Here is an 18,204-nt window from a genome sequence, read left to right on the forward strand (position 1 = left end):
ATATGAAAGTATGTGACTTAAAGTAATTGTATGAGCCATATACTATAGTTAAATATGTGCTGAAAATTTCTTGTGTATTCATATATATATATTTGACCAATAGGCTTTATAATTAGTGTACTTGTGTATATTCGGCCAAGTAATATATAATTAGAATACGAGTTCTGTGATACTTAATGTTCGATTTAAGTGACAAGTTTTAATTGTTTGAAATGCTTAAAACTTAATAAGCCTTGAAAGCTTACTCTGTTCCTTATTTCTCTGTTTTATAGATTGTTCATTTTGGCCACCGACTCGAGGATCGTCAGCAATTCATCCTACTATCGATCTTTTTGGTACAATTTTATTTTGGTCCTGATATGGCATGTATAGGTTAGGCTGAAGATAACTATGTTTTGTAATTGTAAATATTTTGGCCATATGAAAATGGCATATATATAACACAAAGATCAATATGTATTCAGCTCGATCTCTGTTTATGTTAGTTAATATGGATAAGAAATTTAATGTTTAGCTCGGTAATACCTTTTTAGCCTAAATCCAACAATCGGATTTGGGTTAGGGGTGTTACATCTGTAGCAAAGATTACATTAGATGGAAACTAATAACACGGCAGAAAGAGCAAAAGGGAGAGAATAACTGTGTGCACTCAAACCTGATTGGTGAAATAATAATAGCCAAACCGACAGGATATAGGTGAAGTATTCGGCCAAACTACCAAGTGAGAAGGGAAGGAATTGAGAGAGAGTAGAGACGAGAAATGAATAAAAAGTATTTAGTCAACACAAAACTGATTGAAAGAGGGAAGAAACAAGGGGAATCTTCCAAAGCAACAATATGTAAAAGAGGGAAATTGATGGCCTCAAGAGAATTGGGAGAGAGAGACAGAAAGCATTCAACCACTAGGAAAGAAAAGAAGAATGAAATGAAAAGCAAGAGAACCCAAAATGCTAACCTGAAATAAGCCAAAAGAAAATAGAGGCCCAAGTAAATTCCCTAGCACCAATCGATCTCCAAAGAAAAGAATCCCCAAAACCTTTGGCAGCAACCGAAATAAAGTGCTCCCCACTCACCTCAAAGCCGAATCCTTTCCCCAAAATCGATTTCTTTGAGAGCCTAAAGTCCCAATTCGTCACAACACTCCCTTCCCCTCAACTCCCCACGATTTTCTCCTAAAATCTCTGCTCAAAGCTCTCAACCAATCACTCCTCCCTCAACTACTCAGTTTGAATTCCATTCCAACACCTCAGTGTTTCGGTCAAACCACAACACCTCCACAGCATCAGCAACAAAATAAAACACTCCCAAGTGGCGACCAACGCCTCATCTAATCTATCCGAAGCAATAATGACACACCAAGTGTCTCATCGACTCGAAGTCGAAGTATCCCTAAACCTTTCCAATCCTATGGCATGCCAACTATATCCACTAAGCCCGACTAGTTAATAGGGTATCGGATTACTTCCTCTATTTCAGTCAATTCACATCAATTGCATTTTGACCACATTTTCTCACATATTTCTCAATTAAAATTCATATGCATACCAACATTACTCAATTCAATCATACAATCAATTTCACATACATATATTTATTCATCAAATAAATCTAATTCACATTCAACTTAAATATCAATATTTACCTCACATTCAAATTCCAAACACATATATTAAAATTAGACATTTAATAAGAAATAACTTGAATTATGATAATACAAACCGATATTTTTCTCGGGCTATTCCTCGATCACTTTTTCCTTTCCCTTCGTATTCGACGTCTCGGTTTCCTTGTTTGCTACGAAAATTAGCATAAGTACAATTAATTAATAACACACATATTTTATATAAAATAATAACTTTTCATGCAACTTTTACCTAAATCCCAAATTTGTCCTAACTATTTTCATCTTCTTCCTTTTTACAATTCATATGATGTTCTTATTCAATTTCCATCAAAACTTCAATATAACTATCAAATTTTCACCATTTTTCCATAATTTTGAATTTCTTCCAATTTAATCCCTAAATTTCAAAACTTATAGGCTAGTTTATAAATTAGTCCTTTAATCAATTTTAATCAACAATTCTATCAATTTGATCCCTAATTTCATCATTTATTCAACATAAACCCTACTCAAAAGTCTATCAACTTTCAATATTTCCACACAAATTCAACAGTACTTTACTCTAAGACTCCAAAAATATCAAAATCACAAAGAAAGGGACTTAATTGACTTACCATTTTAACTTCCAAGCTTTCAAACCCTAATTTCTCCTTTTTCTTTTCTTTTCTTCTTTCTTTCCCCAATTTTTGTGACTTTCTCTGTAACTTTTCTATTCTATTTTTTTATTATTTGTTTATTATTACTTTCATTTACTAAATTAATAATTAATAAAATATCTAATTAATACAAATAAAAATATTGCATGTGTATTCATACACACATGTACACATGTATTAATCCTACACCATACATTTGTCACCATTTGTAAATTATAATATGACATAATAATAATAATAATAAGTAAATATCTTTTACTTTATTTATAAGTAAATATATATATAACATACATTTGTACTAATAATTTAAATACACATGTATTTATTCTCTATTTTACACATGTCACTAATTTGGTTTAAACACTAATTTAGTCCCTTGTCATTTTTCTCTATTTTAAAATTAATCTTTTACGCTCTATTCAATTTAGTCCTTTTTAATAATTACTTCTAATTAAACTAAATTCACCTAATCAAAATCTAATTCAACCCATAACTAACTTCGTAAATATTTTTAATAAATATTTACAGACTCGTTTTCCTAAGACGGAGGCCCTAAATTCACTTTTTTGGTGCCTGTAAAATATGGGTCGTTACATTTAGCTTGCAATTCACTGCCTTACTTGCTGAATGAACAGCGATTTAGCTTTTTAACCTAGCTAATTTCAAACCACCTTCTGATAAAGTAACTGCATACTCATTTCCTGTATATGCTCGTGGTATCTATGGCTACAATCACTTTCCTTGGATGATAATTAATCGCTAATTCATAATCCTTCCACAGTTAATAAGATTATTGACTAGTATCAAACCATTCAAAATTCACAAATGCAATAACTTTCTCCATTAGAATAACTGTAATTACAATATCATTTCTGAATTAGATCTGATCCGATAGTTATAATTCTGTATCATGTCTTCTAGAATATGAATTCTTCATTCAAACTACCCGTCTGTTCACCCGTGAGTGTATAAAATTCATTTTTCGAACCTATGGATAATCTCAAGTACACAAAATTCAAATACCTTTCAAATGAATAACTCAATCAGATTAAACAAATGAGTTGTAACGCCCCGAATCTGGGCCTAGAAGGATTGGGCCTTGAGCGTGGGAACACATAAAAGTTTATGTGTGTAAGAAATATCACAAATTTCATGTTGGCTTTAGTGGCTAGGTAATTGAGCATATTTGGGAGTGTTGGAGAAGTCCTGGGTTCAAACCTGGGCTTTAGCTAAATTTTTGTTTTTAGTGAATAAAACCCTTGGTGCTTGGAAGTAGGATTTTTAAATATTTATGGTTAAAATATATCACAAAAGGACCTTGTGGTCTAGTGGTAAGGTGGTGTGTGTGGTGTGCATGAGGTCTAAGGTTCAATTCGTGGCATAGGTAAAGGAATTATTTATTTTGCTGGCTGACGTTGGAAGGAGGTGGAGTTGGACTGAGACTCTGAGGTTGAATTAGTCATGAGTGTTTCAAGGAAAGTTGAATTGGATGTTGAGTGATTTGGGGAGGAAATCAAGGAATTTGAAATAGGAGAGTTGTATGGGAGGAGTGTTTGTGCCAAATTGGGATGGTGGAAAGGGAGAATTTTGGCTAGGTGAAATTGTGGTCACATTTCAATTTTTCTTTACTCAATTTTGAGTTTTTGGTGGTGTTTGACATCTAGTTTTGGTTTCAACTCCTTGTGCGCTCACTACAGCAAAATTGACTTTTAGCGGCGTTTTTTTAGGCCTTTAGCGGCGCTTTTAAGTGCCACTAAAACTATTTGCGACATTTTTCCAAGCGCCGCTAAAAATGCTGCTAGTGCCGACGCCACTAAAGTTTGCAGCGTTTATTTGAAAAAACGCCGCTAAAGATCATGACCTTTAGCTGCACTTTTCCCACAAACGCCGCTAAAGGTCATGAAATTCAAAAAAAAATTATAAAATATTATAAAAGTCGTGAAAAATATAAAAAATTTAAAGTTCATTATCAAAATATTGAATGATATAAATATAAAAAAAATTTTATTAAAATTTTAACTTTAAAACTAAATACAAAAATTAATGAATTTAAATTTAGAATTTAACATAATAAATTAATAACACAATTAAAATCCAAAAGTTAGAACTCAAGTTATCTTAAATACTAAAATAAAAATAAAAATTTAGAATCAAAACTAAAATAAATAATAAAAACTAGATTAAATATAAAAATATCAATAAAATAAGACATTATAATGAAGTTACTTAAATGAAATTAGGAAATGCATTAGATTTGGCGACCTTTTCTCTCCACCCTTTCTGACGAGCTCTTATTTCCCACATTGCTGTTAATTTCATTTGAGCCGACAGTGCTTCTTCAGCTTTCTCCCTTACTTCTTCGCACGTCTCCATACCCGAATTGCATTTGTCCGCTTCCTTTTGATATTGTGATGCTAACTTCTTAGCCTCGAGTAAAAAAAAACATTTATGTAAAAAATTATAACAATTAAGCATTAGTGACATACAATTAACGATTAAAATAAAATAAAACATATATGTAACAAATAAATTGTTGGTCAGAAAAAGTTGTAAAAAATGAAAAAAGGCATTTGCAATCAATCTTAAAATTAGAGGTGATCTAAAAGGCATAGAAAATCAAATGTAAAATTTCTTTGTATTAAGTTACTTTGTCCCATTTTCCAATAAATACATCCATCCATGACAAAGAAACAAGAAACTGACCTGTAAAGGAAGCATTGCTCAGTCATGCATTAATTAAAGATAGAACCATAAAATTAGCTTAATTCTGCTGGGCAAAATTGCCAAAGATCAGATAATTAACATTTCCAAATACCCAATTGCCATCTTTAATAAAAATGGAAACTTGGAAATTTGCAGGGCAAAGCATAGAGAATGCTAATACAAAGCAACAAACATAATAGAAAGAAAGGCTAACAACAGCTTGCCATGCATGTAAGCATTCATAAAACAGGCATGAGTTTTAACTTTCAATAAATAGCTGCATAACTACCAAGCAAAACCCCATAGCCAAGGAAATGCATAAAAACACATGACACCTAGGACAAGTGGCTTTGGCAAAAAAGAAAAAAAGAAAATGCAAAACAAAGGAACTAATAGCATAACAAGGGACAAAGAATTGATTGACACTACTATCATCTAAAAATTCAAAATGAAAGACATAAATGTAGAAGTTCGACATTAAAGGACATAAATGCCAATGTTAAAGAAACTGGACCACAGGTTAAACCAGTTGGTTTGATTGTTTCTTATTTTATTTTTTATGTTTAAACATTAATTTAATGTTCCTGTCTATGTGCTAAACATGCATTTGCATTTTGCCTACCTTCTTTTCACAGCTTTAATCATCTTATTCATCTGCATTTTATTTCGAAAAAGAAAATGATTGATTAAAAAGTGTTGAATATAGCATCTGGGCCTGCATAATAATCTTACACGAAACAGTGGGAGAATTATGTGATAACAGTAGCTCCAAGATTCACTACAATCTATCAGATATATAAAGACTGTTCTTCTGCATATGGTTTCATTCTGTAGAAATTTTATATTGGTTTTCCCTACTACTATTCTCCTTTGCCAACGTCACTCAATAAATGATCATTTCTTTTTTAGTCTTTTTTTAATTTTATAAAATATTAAGTTAATTTTCATTTGACTTCCTCTAGAATTTAAAATTCACTTCTAGTCTCTTCAAAATTAGAAAGTTTATAATTTAATCCCTAGGGAAATTGTAAAATTTTCTTTTAATATGGTGATAATAAAATTAGTAATGATCCAAATCCAACCTTCCAGAAAAGAATTCAGACTTCACTTGGAGTGAGTGGAAACTTTTTCAATTTCTAGTTCTCCCTCTTTAGAAGTAAAAGCCCAATTCTTTTAGAACAAAAAAAAAAGGAAGATTGATGGAGCTAACTTAAAAGATTAAATTGGGTGAGGAAAATCAGTGGCTAAGGCAATATTAATGTCCTATGACTTGTTGAATGAAAAGCAATGAGGTAAAATAAAAAGTTAATCGGAATAAAAACAATAACTTTTTATTGAGGCAAAGCCTATCTCAACCAACAAATATAATTAATGGCATTTACCTTAATGGCATGGTCTTTAATTTAAGAAAAAGGGAAAAAATAATTGGTTTTTTACCTGTTCAATAAATAATGGCATGGTCTGTTTCATATTTTGTATATACTATATGGTATTACAGTGTTCTAGCCTCTAAAACCCTCCACTATATAAACATAATAAGGACAAAAAAGAAAACGCAAGAAAAAGATAAAAACCTTTTGTAATGTAATTCCAGCAGCTTCTCTTCTCTTTCCCGTTGCTTTTTCAGCTCAACCTCTGCCTTCATTTTTGCTGCTGCTTCAGCAGCTAAGATTTGAGCTTCAATATTTACCTTTTCTGTGAAGGTTCAATCATCATCTATAAGATCTTAGGGCACACTATTGCCTCACAAATACTTAACCAACTTAAAACTACTATTACTAATAGAAACTGGTCCCTGTATGCACCAGAAGGACTAATATTCCTAATCACTCAAAACATATCTCCAATTACCATTAAATATAGATATATATCAAGCCAACCAAACAAATCGTTTCATTTCTCTCATTCAAAGATAACCTAAAGATACTAGCACATCAAACATGAAAGAAAGCAAAACTGTGGAATTTGGTTTCAAATTTATTATCACATAGGAAGGCACATATTGCATCATCCTGATAAGATTGGAATGGCAGACACAAGCAAGAAAACAAGCTAAGTTTTTTAACAGTTCAGAGATTAAAGTAGTTCAAATTCTATAATGGCAAGTAAAAAGAATTTAAGTGAACAAGTTATTTGATAGAGAGCTTCACTTCATCTTTTTAATTCCATTTGATGAGAGAATTAGAAGACCTTTTCGTTGTCAGCAGCCAAAATAAAACTTTACATGATCCAGTAGTGCCTTCTTCTGAGCTTTCAGAATATATAAAAACAAGGTTTATCATATTTCATGAATTAATGTTATCAAATTTCATTCCTGTGGAAACCATGTATATAAATAAAACAAAATAAGAATAAATTGTAATAGATTAATACATGTGATTAAAAGTATTAATTAACTAATCTTCTATATTCAAAGAAAACATAATCTGCTGATGAATACCTTTGAGAGGAAAATAGTGTTCACATCACGACTAGAATTTTAGCCCTCTCAAGATGGCTGCACATTACAAGGGAAAATTGACACAACAATATAAAAACAATACAAAAAGGACAGAGCAATTGATGTTCACAAATAACCTGGTAGCACCATAGATCATAGGCTTGCGTAGCTTCATTACATACTCAACCAGTGCAAAAAGATTGTCAGCACAGACAATTATCTTATCACCACGCTCAAACAAACAAACAAATAAAAATATAAAATGTAACACGTTGCACTCACCTCTTCTAATAGTCGCTCCTTTTCTTCCAACTCTTCAGCAGTTAACGGGTCTCCCCTTTCTAAATACACGAGACTTAGTAAAACAGGCCTAAAGAAGATTGTGTATCATAAAGAAACAAATTATATGGCAAAGTAAAATACCTTCAGGTTCATCCACATCAATAGTGTCCTTTACCTGATTCTTCTGATGTGTTTGCTGATTTTAATTGAAAAAAAAATCCAGTCATAAGATAACTCCTTCTTCTACATTCTTCTACGTTTAAATTTAAACTCGCAGCATCTCTGAAAAGATCTTTCAAGGTTTTCACATAGAATTCCAACATGGTGAATACCAACAACTCCATAATCTGCATCAATGATAGTACGTAAATGTAATTCCATCCAAAATTGAAGAAGCATTAGATGTAGGAGAAAGCAACAAATATAATATACACTTTATTTTGCTTGTAAAGTCCACCGTAATGTGGCAAACTATGAACTACAGCACCAAGGAAACTGCGTTTTGGATTCAATTCTCATCAAAATGAACTACAGAGAGAGATTTTGCATTCATCTTTTGTTATAAACAAATTAGGAATGAAATACAGATGGCATGTTAATTTCCTTTGATGATTTTAAATAAAAAAAATTCAAAGATGCTTCAAAAGCCAGATGAACTATAACAGGGTTAGAACTGATGCCAGTTTCATTCTTCATATTTCAGCTCTTAATAGCTTAAGAGAAACCATGGCTTCCAAGATTGTTTTCCCTGAAATCAGATATCTAATGAGACAGCAAGTAGTTACCTATCTTGTCACTGATACTAGCCAATTCTTTGTCAAGTACATTTCCTTCAACTGAACCCGCAGCTTTGGTCTTGAAACTTAACCTTTGACATCTTCCATTTCCAGGAAAAGTATGACAAATTTTGGAGGGTGTATTTGCAGATACGGCACTTGAACGATTCAACTGAAAACCAAAAGAAAAAGAAAAAGAAATTGAAGAACAACGGTATTAATAAAAAAAACCATCGAACTCAAGCTTTGTCTCAATCTGTGTAATCAAAGAGTCTACTCTAGAATTCGAATTGCAGCTCTCCTAACCCTTAGACCATGGAAAACAAAATTAACCATGGAAAACGTAGAGGATAAAAAATAAAGTATCATTTGCACTCTGAATTTGACAAATTTTTTATTTCAGTTTTTGAAGTAAATAGTTGAGCCAATCACAAATTATATGTACGACCTAGAATCCAAATTTAAAGGATCAAATTATGAAATTTGTCATTTTTAGAAAAATCATGTAGAGAAAAATAAGGATCAAATTCAAGGAATAAATAAAACAGCCGCCTATGAACATCCAAGAAACTTCATTGTACAAACAACAAAACGTCAAATTCAGAAATTGCAGTTAAACAAGAGAAAAGGCAGCAGGTTCTAAGAAACAAAGCAGAGAAATGGAGAACCAGACTTTAGATTGGGACCTGAAGAACTAGAAATCTGGGTTTTCAAGCAAGGAAGTTTTATCTGGTGGTGAGAGATTATGCAGAAAATAAGTGGAGATTTTGATGGGGAACCTGGGGATTTTTTGCAGCCAAGAAAGTGAAGAATAGTTGAATGAATCATACGATTGTGAGGAGATTTCAAGGTTGTTTGAACAAGAGCCAAGCTTGGAAGAAGTGAAGCAAGCTTTTGATGTTTTTTATGTGAATAAAGAAAAGAAAGCATACCTTTTCATTTCCCTCTTCATTTTCTTTATCTATCACCTCCTCTTCCTCCGGTTTCTCGTCATCTAGGGTTTCCATCGCCATAGAAATCATCGGTAAAATTAAAAGGAAACTGATCCGTCTCTTTGATGACCCTTACTTCAAGCACCAACCCAAGACTCTGCTCTTACTACCACCGAAAGGGGGTCAACCGAAGCCAGGTTGAAGTAGAAGATCTTTCTTTTACGGCCGGCTTCTTCCGGCAATTAGTGGAGGAAGTAGTCAGGACAAGCTCCAAGCTACGGACTTCCGGCAATTAGTGTAGGTGTATTGACTTGGTGTTGCTGGAAATGGGAAATTTGGGGGCAAATTTTGAGAGTTATTTGGGGGGTTTAGGGACTAACGAGCGGGTAATAAAAAATTGGTGATTTTTTTTGCGGCGTTTTCACTAAAAACGCCATTATAACTCAATTTTTTGTATTAATTTTAAATTTTTTTATTTTTAACATATTTTTTTATTTTTCACTTTTGGAATTTTTTTAATTTTGAATATTGAACTTTTTAATTGAACTATGGACTAAAATATTAAATTTTAAATTTTTAAGTTTTTATTTTAAATTTTAAATTTTTATTTTAAAATTTAAAATTTTAATTTTTTAATTTTTATTTTTTGAGTTTATTTTTTATTTCGGTTTAATGTGTAATTGTAGTCGTGAAATTCTAATTGTGATTTAAATGTATAGTTGAAACTTTAATTTTTATTTAATCATACACATTTAAAAAAATAAATACATCAATATATTTTTATATTGAATAAATATAAATATTTATGTATCCATGCAATATATAAATATAAAATGATGTTATATCAATAATTGTGTAAAAGAAAATGAAAAAACGTGGAGACACAAATATATATTTTAAAAAGAAAATGAGTTACAATTAAAAAACATGGAGACACAAATGAGTGCAGAGAATTTTCATTCGTATAAATAAATATATATTAATTAATCAGTATAGATAAATATTAAAATAGTATAAACAAAAAACTATTAATAAAATTTAAAGGTAAATTTATCATTTAAAACATTTTCCACAAAATATCCCTTCAATCCATTAAACAATATAACACCTTATTAATATATAAAAAATATTTTTTTATCAAAATCAAGATATCTATTATTGATAACAATAATTAATTATAGGGTTTAGGATTTAATTATTGAATATGATTCACTTGAGATTAACATACTATATACCCACGGCCATTAAACCTTAAACCATAAAACCCTAAACTATAGACCTTAAATCTTAAATATTAAACCGTAAACCAAAAAATAAATTTAATCAATATTAAGTATTGCTTCCATAATTTATTATGAACATAAGCTTTTACATTAATATATATGTATATACACATCAACATCCATGTGATGTTTTTTAGGGTTTAGGGTTTTAGAAGTTATAATTTAGGGTTTAGGGTTTTTAGGGTTTAGGGGTTTAGTATTTTAGGGATTATAGATTAGTGTTCATGATTTTTTGGGGGTTTAGGGGTTTTAGAGGTTATATGACTTTTAGCGGCGTTTTACCAAAAGCGCCGCTATTGCTCCGACTTTTAGCGGCGTTTTACCAAAAGTGCCGCTATTGCTCCGACTTTTAGCAGCGCTTTACCAAAAGCGCCGCAATTGCTCCGACTTTTAGCGGCGTTTTACCAAAATCACTGCTATTGCTCCGACTTTTAGCGGCGTTTTACCAAAATCACCTCTATTGCTCTATTTTTAGCGGCGTTTTAACAAAAAACGTTGCTATTGCTCTATTTTTAGCGGCGTGTTAACAAAAACGCCGCTATTGCTCTGTGTTTTACAATTTTTGCGGCATTTTTTGATAAAACGCCACTAAAAATGCCGCTAAAACCCTATTTTCCTGTAGTGGCTGAATTCTTTGTTGTATTTTCCCTTGTGTTTCTTGCTTAATTTTTGGGATAGAATATTGCCTTCTTTTCCTGCTTTGGCCGAATACGCACTCTCATTTTGGGCATTCTTATTTCTTTCTTTAAGCCGAATTTGGTTTCTTCCTCTCAATCTTCTCTTAATTGTCGAATCTCTACTCTCCTCCTCCTCTGATATTTCCTTTTCAATCATTGGCCGAATACTTCTTCTTCTTTTTCCCTCTCAAACCCCTTTCGGTTTAGCCTTCGTTTAACGGATTCTCTGCTTCTACATCCCATACTCTCTCCATTTCTGTTCTTTATTTGGCAAGTAATCTCTGTTAATCGAACTCGCGATGAGAAAAAGGGATTATAGCAATAAAGTGATGACAATGGTGCTGACTGGGAGTGGACGCATAGCCTCTGCCCTCAAGTTTAAGCGAAGTAGGGTATCGGCGGTTTAGGACTTTCTGCCAGGTTGCGGAAGGGTGACTACACCAAACTTTGGATTAAGTAGGAAAATCACAGTTGACAGTTCAAGTCAAGGCAAGTGGTAGTCAATCCTTCGAGTAGGGGTTGGTTAATATTCTTTTAACTTTATTGATAAGTGATTAACCGTTGTTATGTTTGAATAGGTTCCGGCGCTCAGGAATTCTTAGTACTCTACGTGATCAGGTGTGTAACCGTATGCTATGTTTGATGATCGGTTGAAAAGTTGAAAGTGTGTGTATTTGTATGCGGCTTTCAATAATCGTTTAAAAGCCGAAAGTTTATGTTGTTTGCACCACTATAACTATAGATCGATGAAATACCGAAAAGCTGAAAGTAGTCGTATGATGCCACATGGATGTGCGATCGCACGTGAGGTGAACCAAGCCCACGAACATGGGCCTTAGACTATAGAGGTCACCACAAGTGCTCTCGTGGTCTTGGGCTATTTTGGGCCTCGTTGGGTTGAAATGGGCGAGTGGGCCAGTGGGCTTATGGGCCTACACGGATAAAATGTATGTGATGCGGTAAGTGTTGTTTGGACTGTGACGTTTGCATAGCTGTGGCTGTTTATAGGCTAAATGGGCCACACGAGTGTGTGGGCCCACTTGGGCCGAGTATGGGCCTTAGGCCTAATTGCATTATTATGTCTGTTTAGGTTACTTAAGTTGCTTGAGGGGACAATAGACCTTCGGCTAGGTTGTTAAGACCCTGATTTGTAAAATTACCAAAATACCCCTAGTTTGTAAAATTACCGAAATACCCTCAGTTTGTAAAATTACCATAATACCCTCGGTTTGTAAAACTATCGAAATAACCCCAGTTTATAAAATTATCAAAATACCTCGATTTATAAAATTACCAAAATACCCTCGATTTGTAAAATTACCGAAATACCCCTAATTTGTAAAATTACTAAAATACCCTTGTAGTGTAAAATTATCAAAACACCCTTGTAGTGTAAAATTACCGAAATCCCCTGTAGGGCAAAATGACTATTTTACCCTTGTGGGTAAATGACCGGCTTAGACTACGAATTTGACTAATTTGACTGTGATTGTATAACTGTGGTTTAACTGATTTGACTGTAGTTGTAAAACTGATATGCTTTTAATATATGATTAAATGACTGTTATTGAGCATGGCCATTCTACATACACGTGTGATGATTGAGCATGACATACACGACATATTGCATGGGGTTGGGACATTGATATGGAGAAAGTATTGTTTTGATAGGGTCGCACAGGTCGCACGAGACGACTGTAGATCCAGTATTGATCTGTTAAGGTCACACGGGTCGTACGAGACGACTATGGACCGGCGGATAGCTTAATGCTGCTTAATCTGTTTATGGCTCTGTGCCAGCCTAAATATGGCTCTGTGCTATATTGATTATGGCTTTGTGCCAATCGTATTTACCTGTGGCTATGTGCCTATCATATTTATTAATGACTCTGTGTCGATCATATTTACCCATGGCTGTGTGTCGATTATATTATCGTCGCTAATGGCTACGTGCCGAACTTATTAAAGTTACCAATGGCTTTGCTCCAATTATAATACCGTTACTGAAAGCTTAAATCCGTATATGTACTAGCAGCTTTGTTGCCATTTAGGTTAGTGCCGCAACCAGTGCTAACATTGTAAGTGTAGGGATGGCATGGGTGAGTTATTCTCCACAGGTAGTGTAGGGTTGGACAGAGGCAAGTGTAGGGTTGGGTGGGATTACATGCATCCATACATTCACACATTCTGTTTTATTACTGAGATGGGCTAGGCCCAATTGATTCTACTATGGGTTGTGACCCAAATGATATTGTAATAGGCTTTGGCCCACGTATGCTCTAAACTAGATTATACTTTTACTGTTAACGAGCTTTGGCCAGACTATTTCTATTTCGGTTTTGGTATACTGACTATTACTTTAGTAAGGGGATTGCACACTGAGTTTTCGTAAACTCACCTTGTTTATTAACTGTACAGGTAATCCTCAGCATTATGAGGATCGGTGCTGCGAGGGACTCGTAGATGGTCACATGACTGTAGCTTTAAATGTTAGCTTTATTTATATTTAAAATTTCACTTTGGGTTTATTCTGTAATAAAGCCTCTTAAACATAAGTTACTTTATTTGGGCTTTATTTATTTGATACTTAAGTGATAGTGATAAAACGCTGGTGTTCGAAAAGATTAACTGTTTTCAAAACACCGCGTTTTTGCAACATTTTTGGATATTGCTTCCGCAACAAGCAATGTTTTTAAGTAAAGACGTTTTAAATGGTTAATAAATGGTTAAGATGATTTGAGTTTTTAACAAAGAGATTTCAACTTAGAAATGAATTTCTACCAACAAGTCCAATTTTCGAAAGACACTTCAATGTGACACGCCAGATTCGGGCTTAACATCTAGGCCGAGTTTGGGGTGTTACATTTAATGGTATCAGGGTCAAGTTGCGAAACTCGGCTATGGAATGGGTTTTGAAAATTTGAATTTCAAAAAGTTGTTTCCACATATGTGATATTTTTGAGATATTTCTTCTGAAAAGTGTGGCACATCGAATCTCTGTCGCCGAATCCGTAAGTTTCTGAAACTGATGTTTGTTTTCATTATAAAGTAGTAGATAGAAATATTGTGATTTCTTAGATATTAGACTGTATTGTTACACTTAAAGTTAGAGTTTGTATTTATTCCGTGTGCGTTCTGGAAATGGTATACATGTGATATCTATAACTCTGATGGATAGATGGTTTGGTGCGTGCTTGTATTATTAGGATTAGAGTGCGCAGCATGAGCGTAGTTTGGTAGGCTAGGATGTGCTACTGTTCAGATAGTTGGAAATTTTGGGGAAGAAATTTCTTTAAGGGGGTAGAGTTGTAACACCCTGAATTTGGGCCTAGAAGGATTGGGCCTTGAGCATGAGAACACATAAAAGTTTATGTGTGCGAGAAATATCACAAATTGCATGTTGGCTTTAGTGGCTAGGTAATTGAGCTTATTTTGGAGTGTTGGAGAAGTCTTGGGTTCAAACCTGGGCTTTAGCTAAATTTTTAATTTTAGTGAATAAAACCCCTAGTGCTTGGAAGTAGGATTTTTAAATATTTATGGTTAAAATATATCACAAAAGGAGCTTGTGGTCCAGTGGCAAGGTGGCGTGTGTGGTGTGCATGAGGTCTAAGGTTCAATTCGTGGCATAGGTAAAGGAATTATTTATTTTGCTGGTTGAGCTTGGAAAGAGGTGGAGTTGGACTAAGACTCTGAGGTTAAATTAGTCATGAGTATTTCAAGGAAAGTAGAATTGGATGTTGAGTGATTTGGGGAGGAAATCAAGGAATTTGAAATAGGAGAGTTGCATGGGAGGAGTGTTTGTGCCGAATTGGGATGGTGGAAAGGGAGAATTTTGGCTAGGGGAAATTATGGTCACATTTCTGTGACAGCCCTAAATTGACCCTAGTCGGAAAGTGGTTTCGAGACCGCTAAACCGAATCACCGAAGTATTTGAATATGATATTTATTGTATAAAATGTGTGAATATGAATGTGTGAAAGTTTTAAGCTTCGATTTAGTCGATTGCATGTGAATTCAGCTAATAGGACTTATGTGTGACACTTTTAAAATGACATAGGTTAATCTATAAGGATCAATTAATGCATGATATAAGAATGATGGGTTTGCATGTCAAATTTCCAATTATAATGAGTAGTGGCCGGCCATGGATGGGTCATTGATGATAATATGAATTTTCTATTAGCATTACTAGTTTAGAAAACAAAATAGTGAATTAAGAATGATAAAACATGAGGTGAGTGGGAGGAGAAACCAAAGTTGTCTCACCCTTACTCCCCCGTTGCCGTGACTAGAGAAAGAGGAGGAAGAAAAATCTTTAGGGAAGAAATTCGGCCAAGGTGGATAGCAAGAGGAAGGTAAGTTCAATGCCATTCTTGAAAAAAAAACTTATGCACCATTTGGATGATTAGTTAAATTCTACCTATTTTATGGTTTGAAGATAGGTTTTGTATGAGTTAAGTTTCGGCTAAGGTGGATTTGTGTTGATGTTATTAGCATGCTAAGTGTGAAGCTTTGTAATGATACATGTGATGGTGGATTGATGATTCTTGGATTTTCTTTTAGCATTTTTTTTGAGATAAACATTAGGTTCTTTGTTTGACCCATGACCAAAATTGAAATGGTATGGTGTCTTGATGCATTCGGCCATAGTAGGAAATATGGTTGTTGTTCATGTTATTTGCATGAGAAATGGTAGTAAGGTGAAGTGCAAATATTAGTATTTGATTACTAGTGTACATATGTGTATTAGCCGAGTTTTGAACTTGAAACAAAATGGTATGTAGTTAATACAAGTAACCATATTTGTAGAAAGTATTAAGCATATAATTGGCCTCAACATAGACATGCATATTCGGCCACATGAGATAGATTGGTGCTGCATGTATTCGGTTAGGGGCAAGCATATTGATGCTTTTATCTTGACTAAGATAATCGGCTCAAGGAGAATTTGTTAAAGTGCTTAGTTAATTGATATTAGGTTAATGATGTGCATATTCGATCATGAAGGTGCACATGAGGAAATGTTAGATTAATTGTATTAAATTGCTCAATGTGATTAAAAATGCATATGACCGCTTTGTATTTGAGCTAAAGGTGGCCATATGACCTATCAACTCCTTGTCATATTCGGCCATAAGCTAGCATAATGAGACCTTAATAAGTTAAATTTGCTTGAATTAGCTCAAGAGCTTAGAGGACCAAAGTTGGACAAGGGAAAGGAAAAAAGTGATCGAATAGCTGCCGAAATCGTTCGACAACATCCGAGGTAAGTTTTCGAGTAATGAAACTTAGTTTACGATTTGATTAAGTCATGACGTATAGTCATAACAAAAATACGGTGATATAATGATTCTACTTGAATTATATGTTGAATTAATTAGTCTATACGTATGATGGGTAGCCGTATGTGCATAGAGATCATGTCATAAAGCAAATCAAAATCGTGCTCTTTGTATGTGGCTATTGAGCCAAAATTAGTAAGTGTGATAAGTGTCTTGTGTTTGAGCTTTGGTAATGAAAATGAAATATGGATGTGTCATGTTTATTGATATATGTGCATGGTTATTCGAATGATATCCGGGCTAAGTCCCGAAGGCTTTTATGCTAGTGACCATATCCGGGCTAAGACCCGAAGGCCTTGTGCGAGTGGTTATATCCGACTAAATCCCGAAGATACTTGGGTTTGGGAATGAGCAATCTTGCTGTAATAATTTCAATTAATACGCTCGTAAAATCCCAACGATGAGGTATGTTTCGTATGTGCATTGAGATAATTGATTCCCTCTAAATAATATTTGCTCAATCGACTAACAAGCTTCCGGCTTTTAGACAAGTTGATTCCTTACGTATGAATATAAAGGTTGGAAATGTGAAGTAGGTATGATTGTGAGAATATGTGTGTATGAAATTATTCGTTTAGTCGTATGAATGCTATACTTCAGTTGTGCATGATTTCATTGCTGAAAACTTACTAAGCATTAAATGCTTACTCCGTTATTTGAATCTCTGTTTTATAGATTTTGGTTCGTCAGCTATCGGACTCGGGATTGTCGAAGTCGAAGTCGTCCACACTATCAAAGCCCTTTTGGTACTCTTTTAGTTGAACTCTGCTAATGGCATGTATAGGACTACCCTTTTTGTTGTTGGTCATGTACCCTTTGGTTTTGTATAAATTTGGATAGCCATGCGAAAATGGCTTATATACACTTTGAGCATAGCATTATAATCGTTTTGTATATTGTTCATTGAGAGGTATGGAAATGTTTGGTAACGATTAACCATTGGAATGGTTAATCATGATCATTTTGGTGCTTTGTATGACAAATTCTAGTTGATTCATGGAAAACCATGAAATAGGTAAAGTTTACCTTAAAAACAGATGCTGACAGCAGCAGTGGTGCGGATTTGAAAAATCACTAAAAATAGTAGGAATGAAATTAAATAGTGAATAAATTATGTAATCGAACCTTGATGAATCTACTTTCATATGGAAGAAACAAAACGATCATATGAGTCGTATTTTAAGACATATTTAAGTTTTTATGGAACAGGGCCAAAGCGATTTCTGGATCCCCTGATCTGACTTTGGAAATTCACTATAAATTAACCAGAGAAAATTAGAAGTCATGCCATATATGTATAGATTCCTTTTTGAGTTTAGTTTCATTAGAAACAAACGGCATAAATATTTAAGCCCTGTACTGGAAGAGAGCTAAGTCTTATTGCATGAAGGTCAGAGTAGTCGAACCCTGTAACAGGGGAGACTGTAACTAATAAACTGTACTAATTGGCTCGACCAAAAATTCTAGAAAATATTTTGTAGAAGGATAT

The 18,204-nt window shown here is 33.7% G+C and overlaps 1 protein-coding gene across 16 annotated transcripts; it reads right to left on the reverse strand.

Annotated features, from left to right (window-relative positions):
- Positions 1-4,437: 4,437 nt before the first annotated feature.
- Positions 4,438-9,780, reverse strand: LOC107961711 (uncharacterized). 16 transcript variants are annotated; one of them, XR_005928730.1, is made up of 6 exons: positions 9,414-9,779; positions 8,491-8,653; positions 7,847-8,052; positions 7,424-7,764; positions 7,134-7,228; positions 4,438-6,678 (listed from the first exon to the last, which is right to left on the reverse strand). XR_005928730.1 is itself a non-coding variant. In XM_041115812.1 (3 exons), the coding sequence occupies exons 1-3, from the start codon at positions 9,501-9,503 to the stop codon at positions 7,949-7,951; spliced, it is 357 nt and encodes a 118-aa protein (XP_040971746.1). In that variant the 5' UTR covers positions 9,504-9,776; the 3' UTR covers positions 4,438-7,948. The 16 variants fall into 16 exon arrangements, 1 of the variants encoding a protein (XP_040971746.1); XR_005928729.1 differs by having other exon boundaries at positions 7,174-7,228; positions 9,414-9,778; XR_005928728.1 differs by having other exon boundaries at positions 7,174-7,233; positions 9,414-9,778.
- Positions 9,781-18,204: the final 8,424 nt, after the last annotated feature.

The sequence above is a fragment of the Gossypium hirsutum genome, chromosome A06, assembly GCF_007990345.1.
Source record: "Gossypium hirsutum isolate 1008001.06 chromosome A06, Gossypium_hirsutum_v2.1, whole genome shotgun sequence".
Lineage (NCBI taxonomy): Eukaryota > Viridiplantae > Streptophyta > Magnoliopsida > Malvales > Malvaceae > Gossypium > Gossypium hirsutum.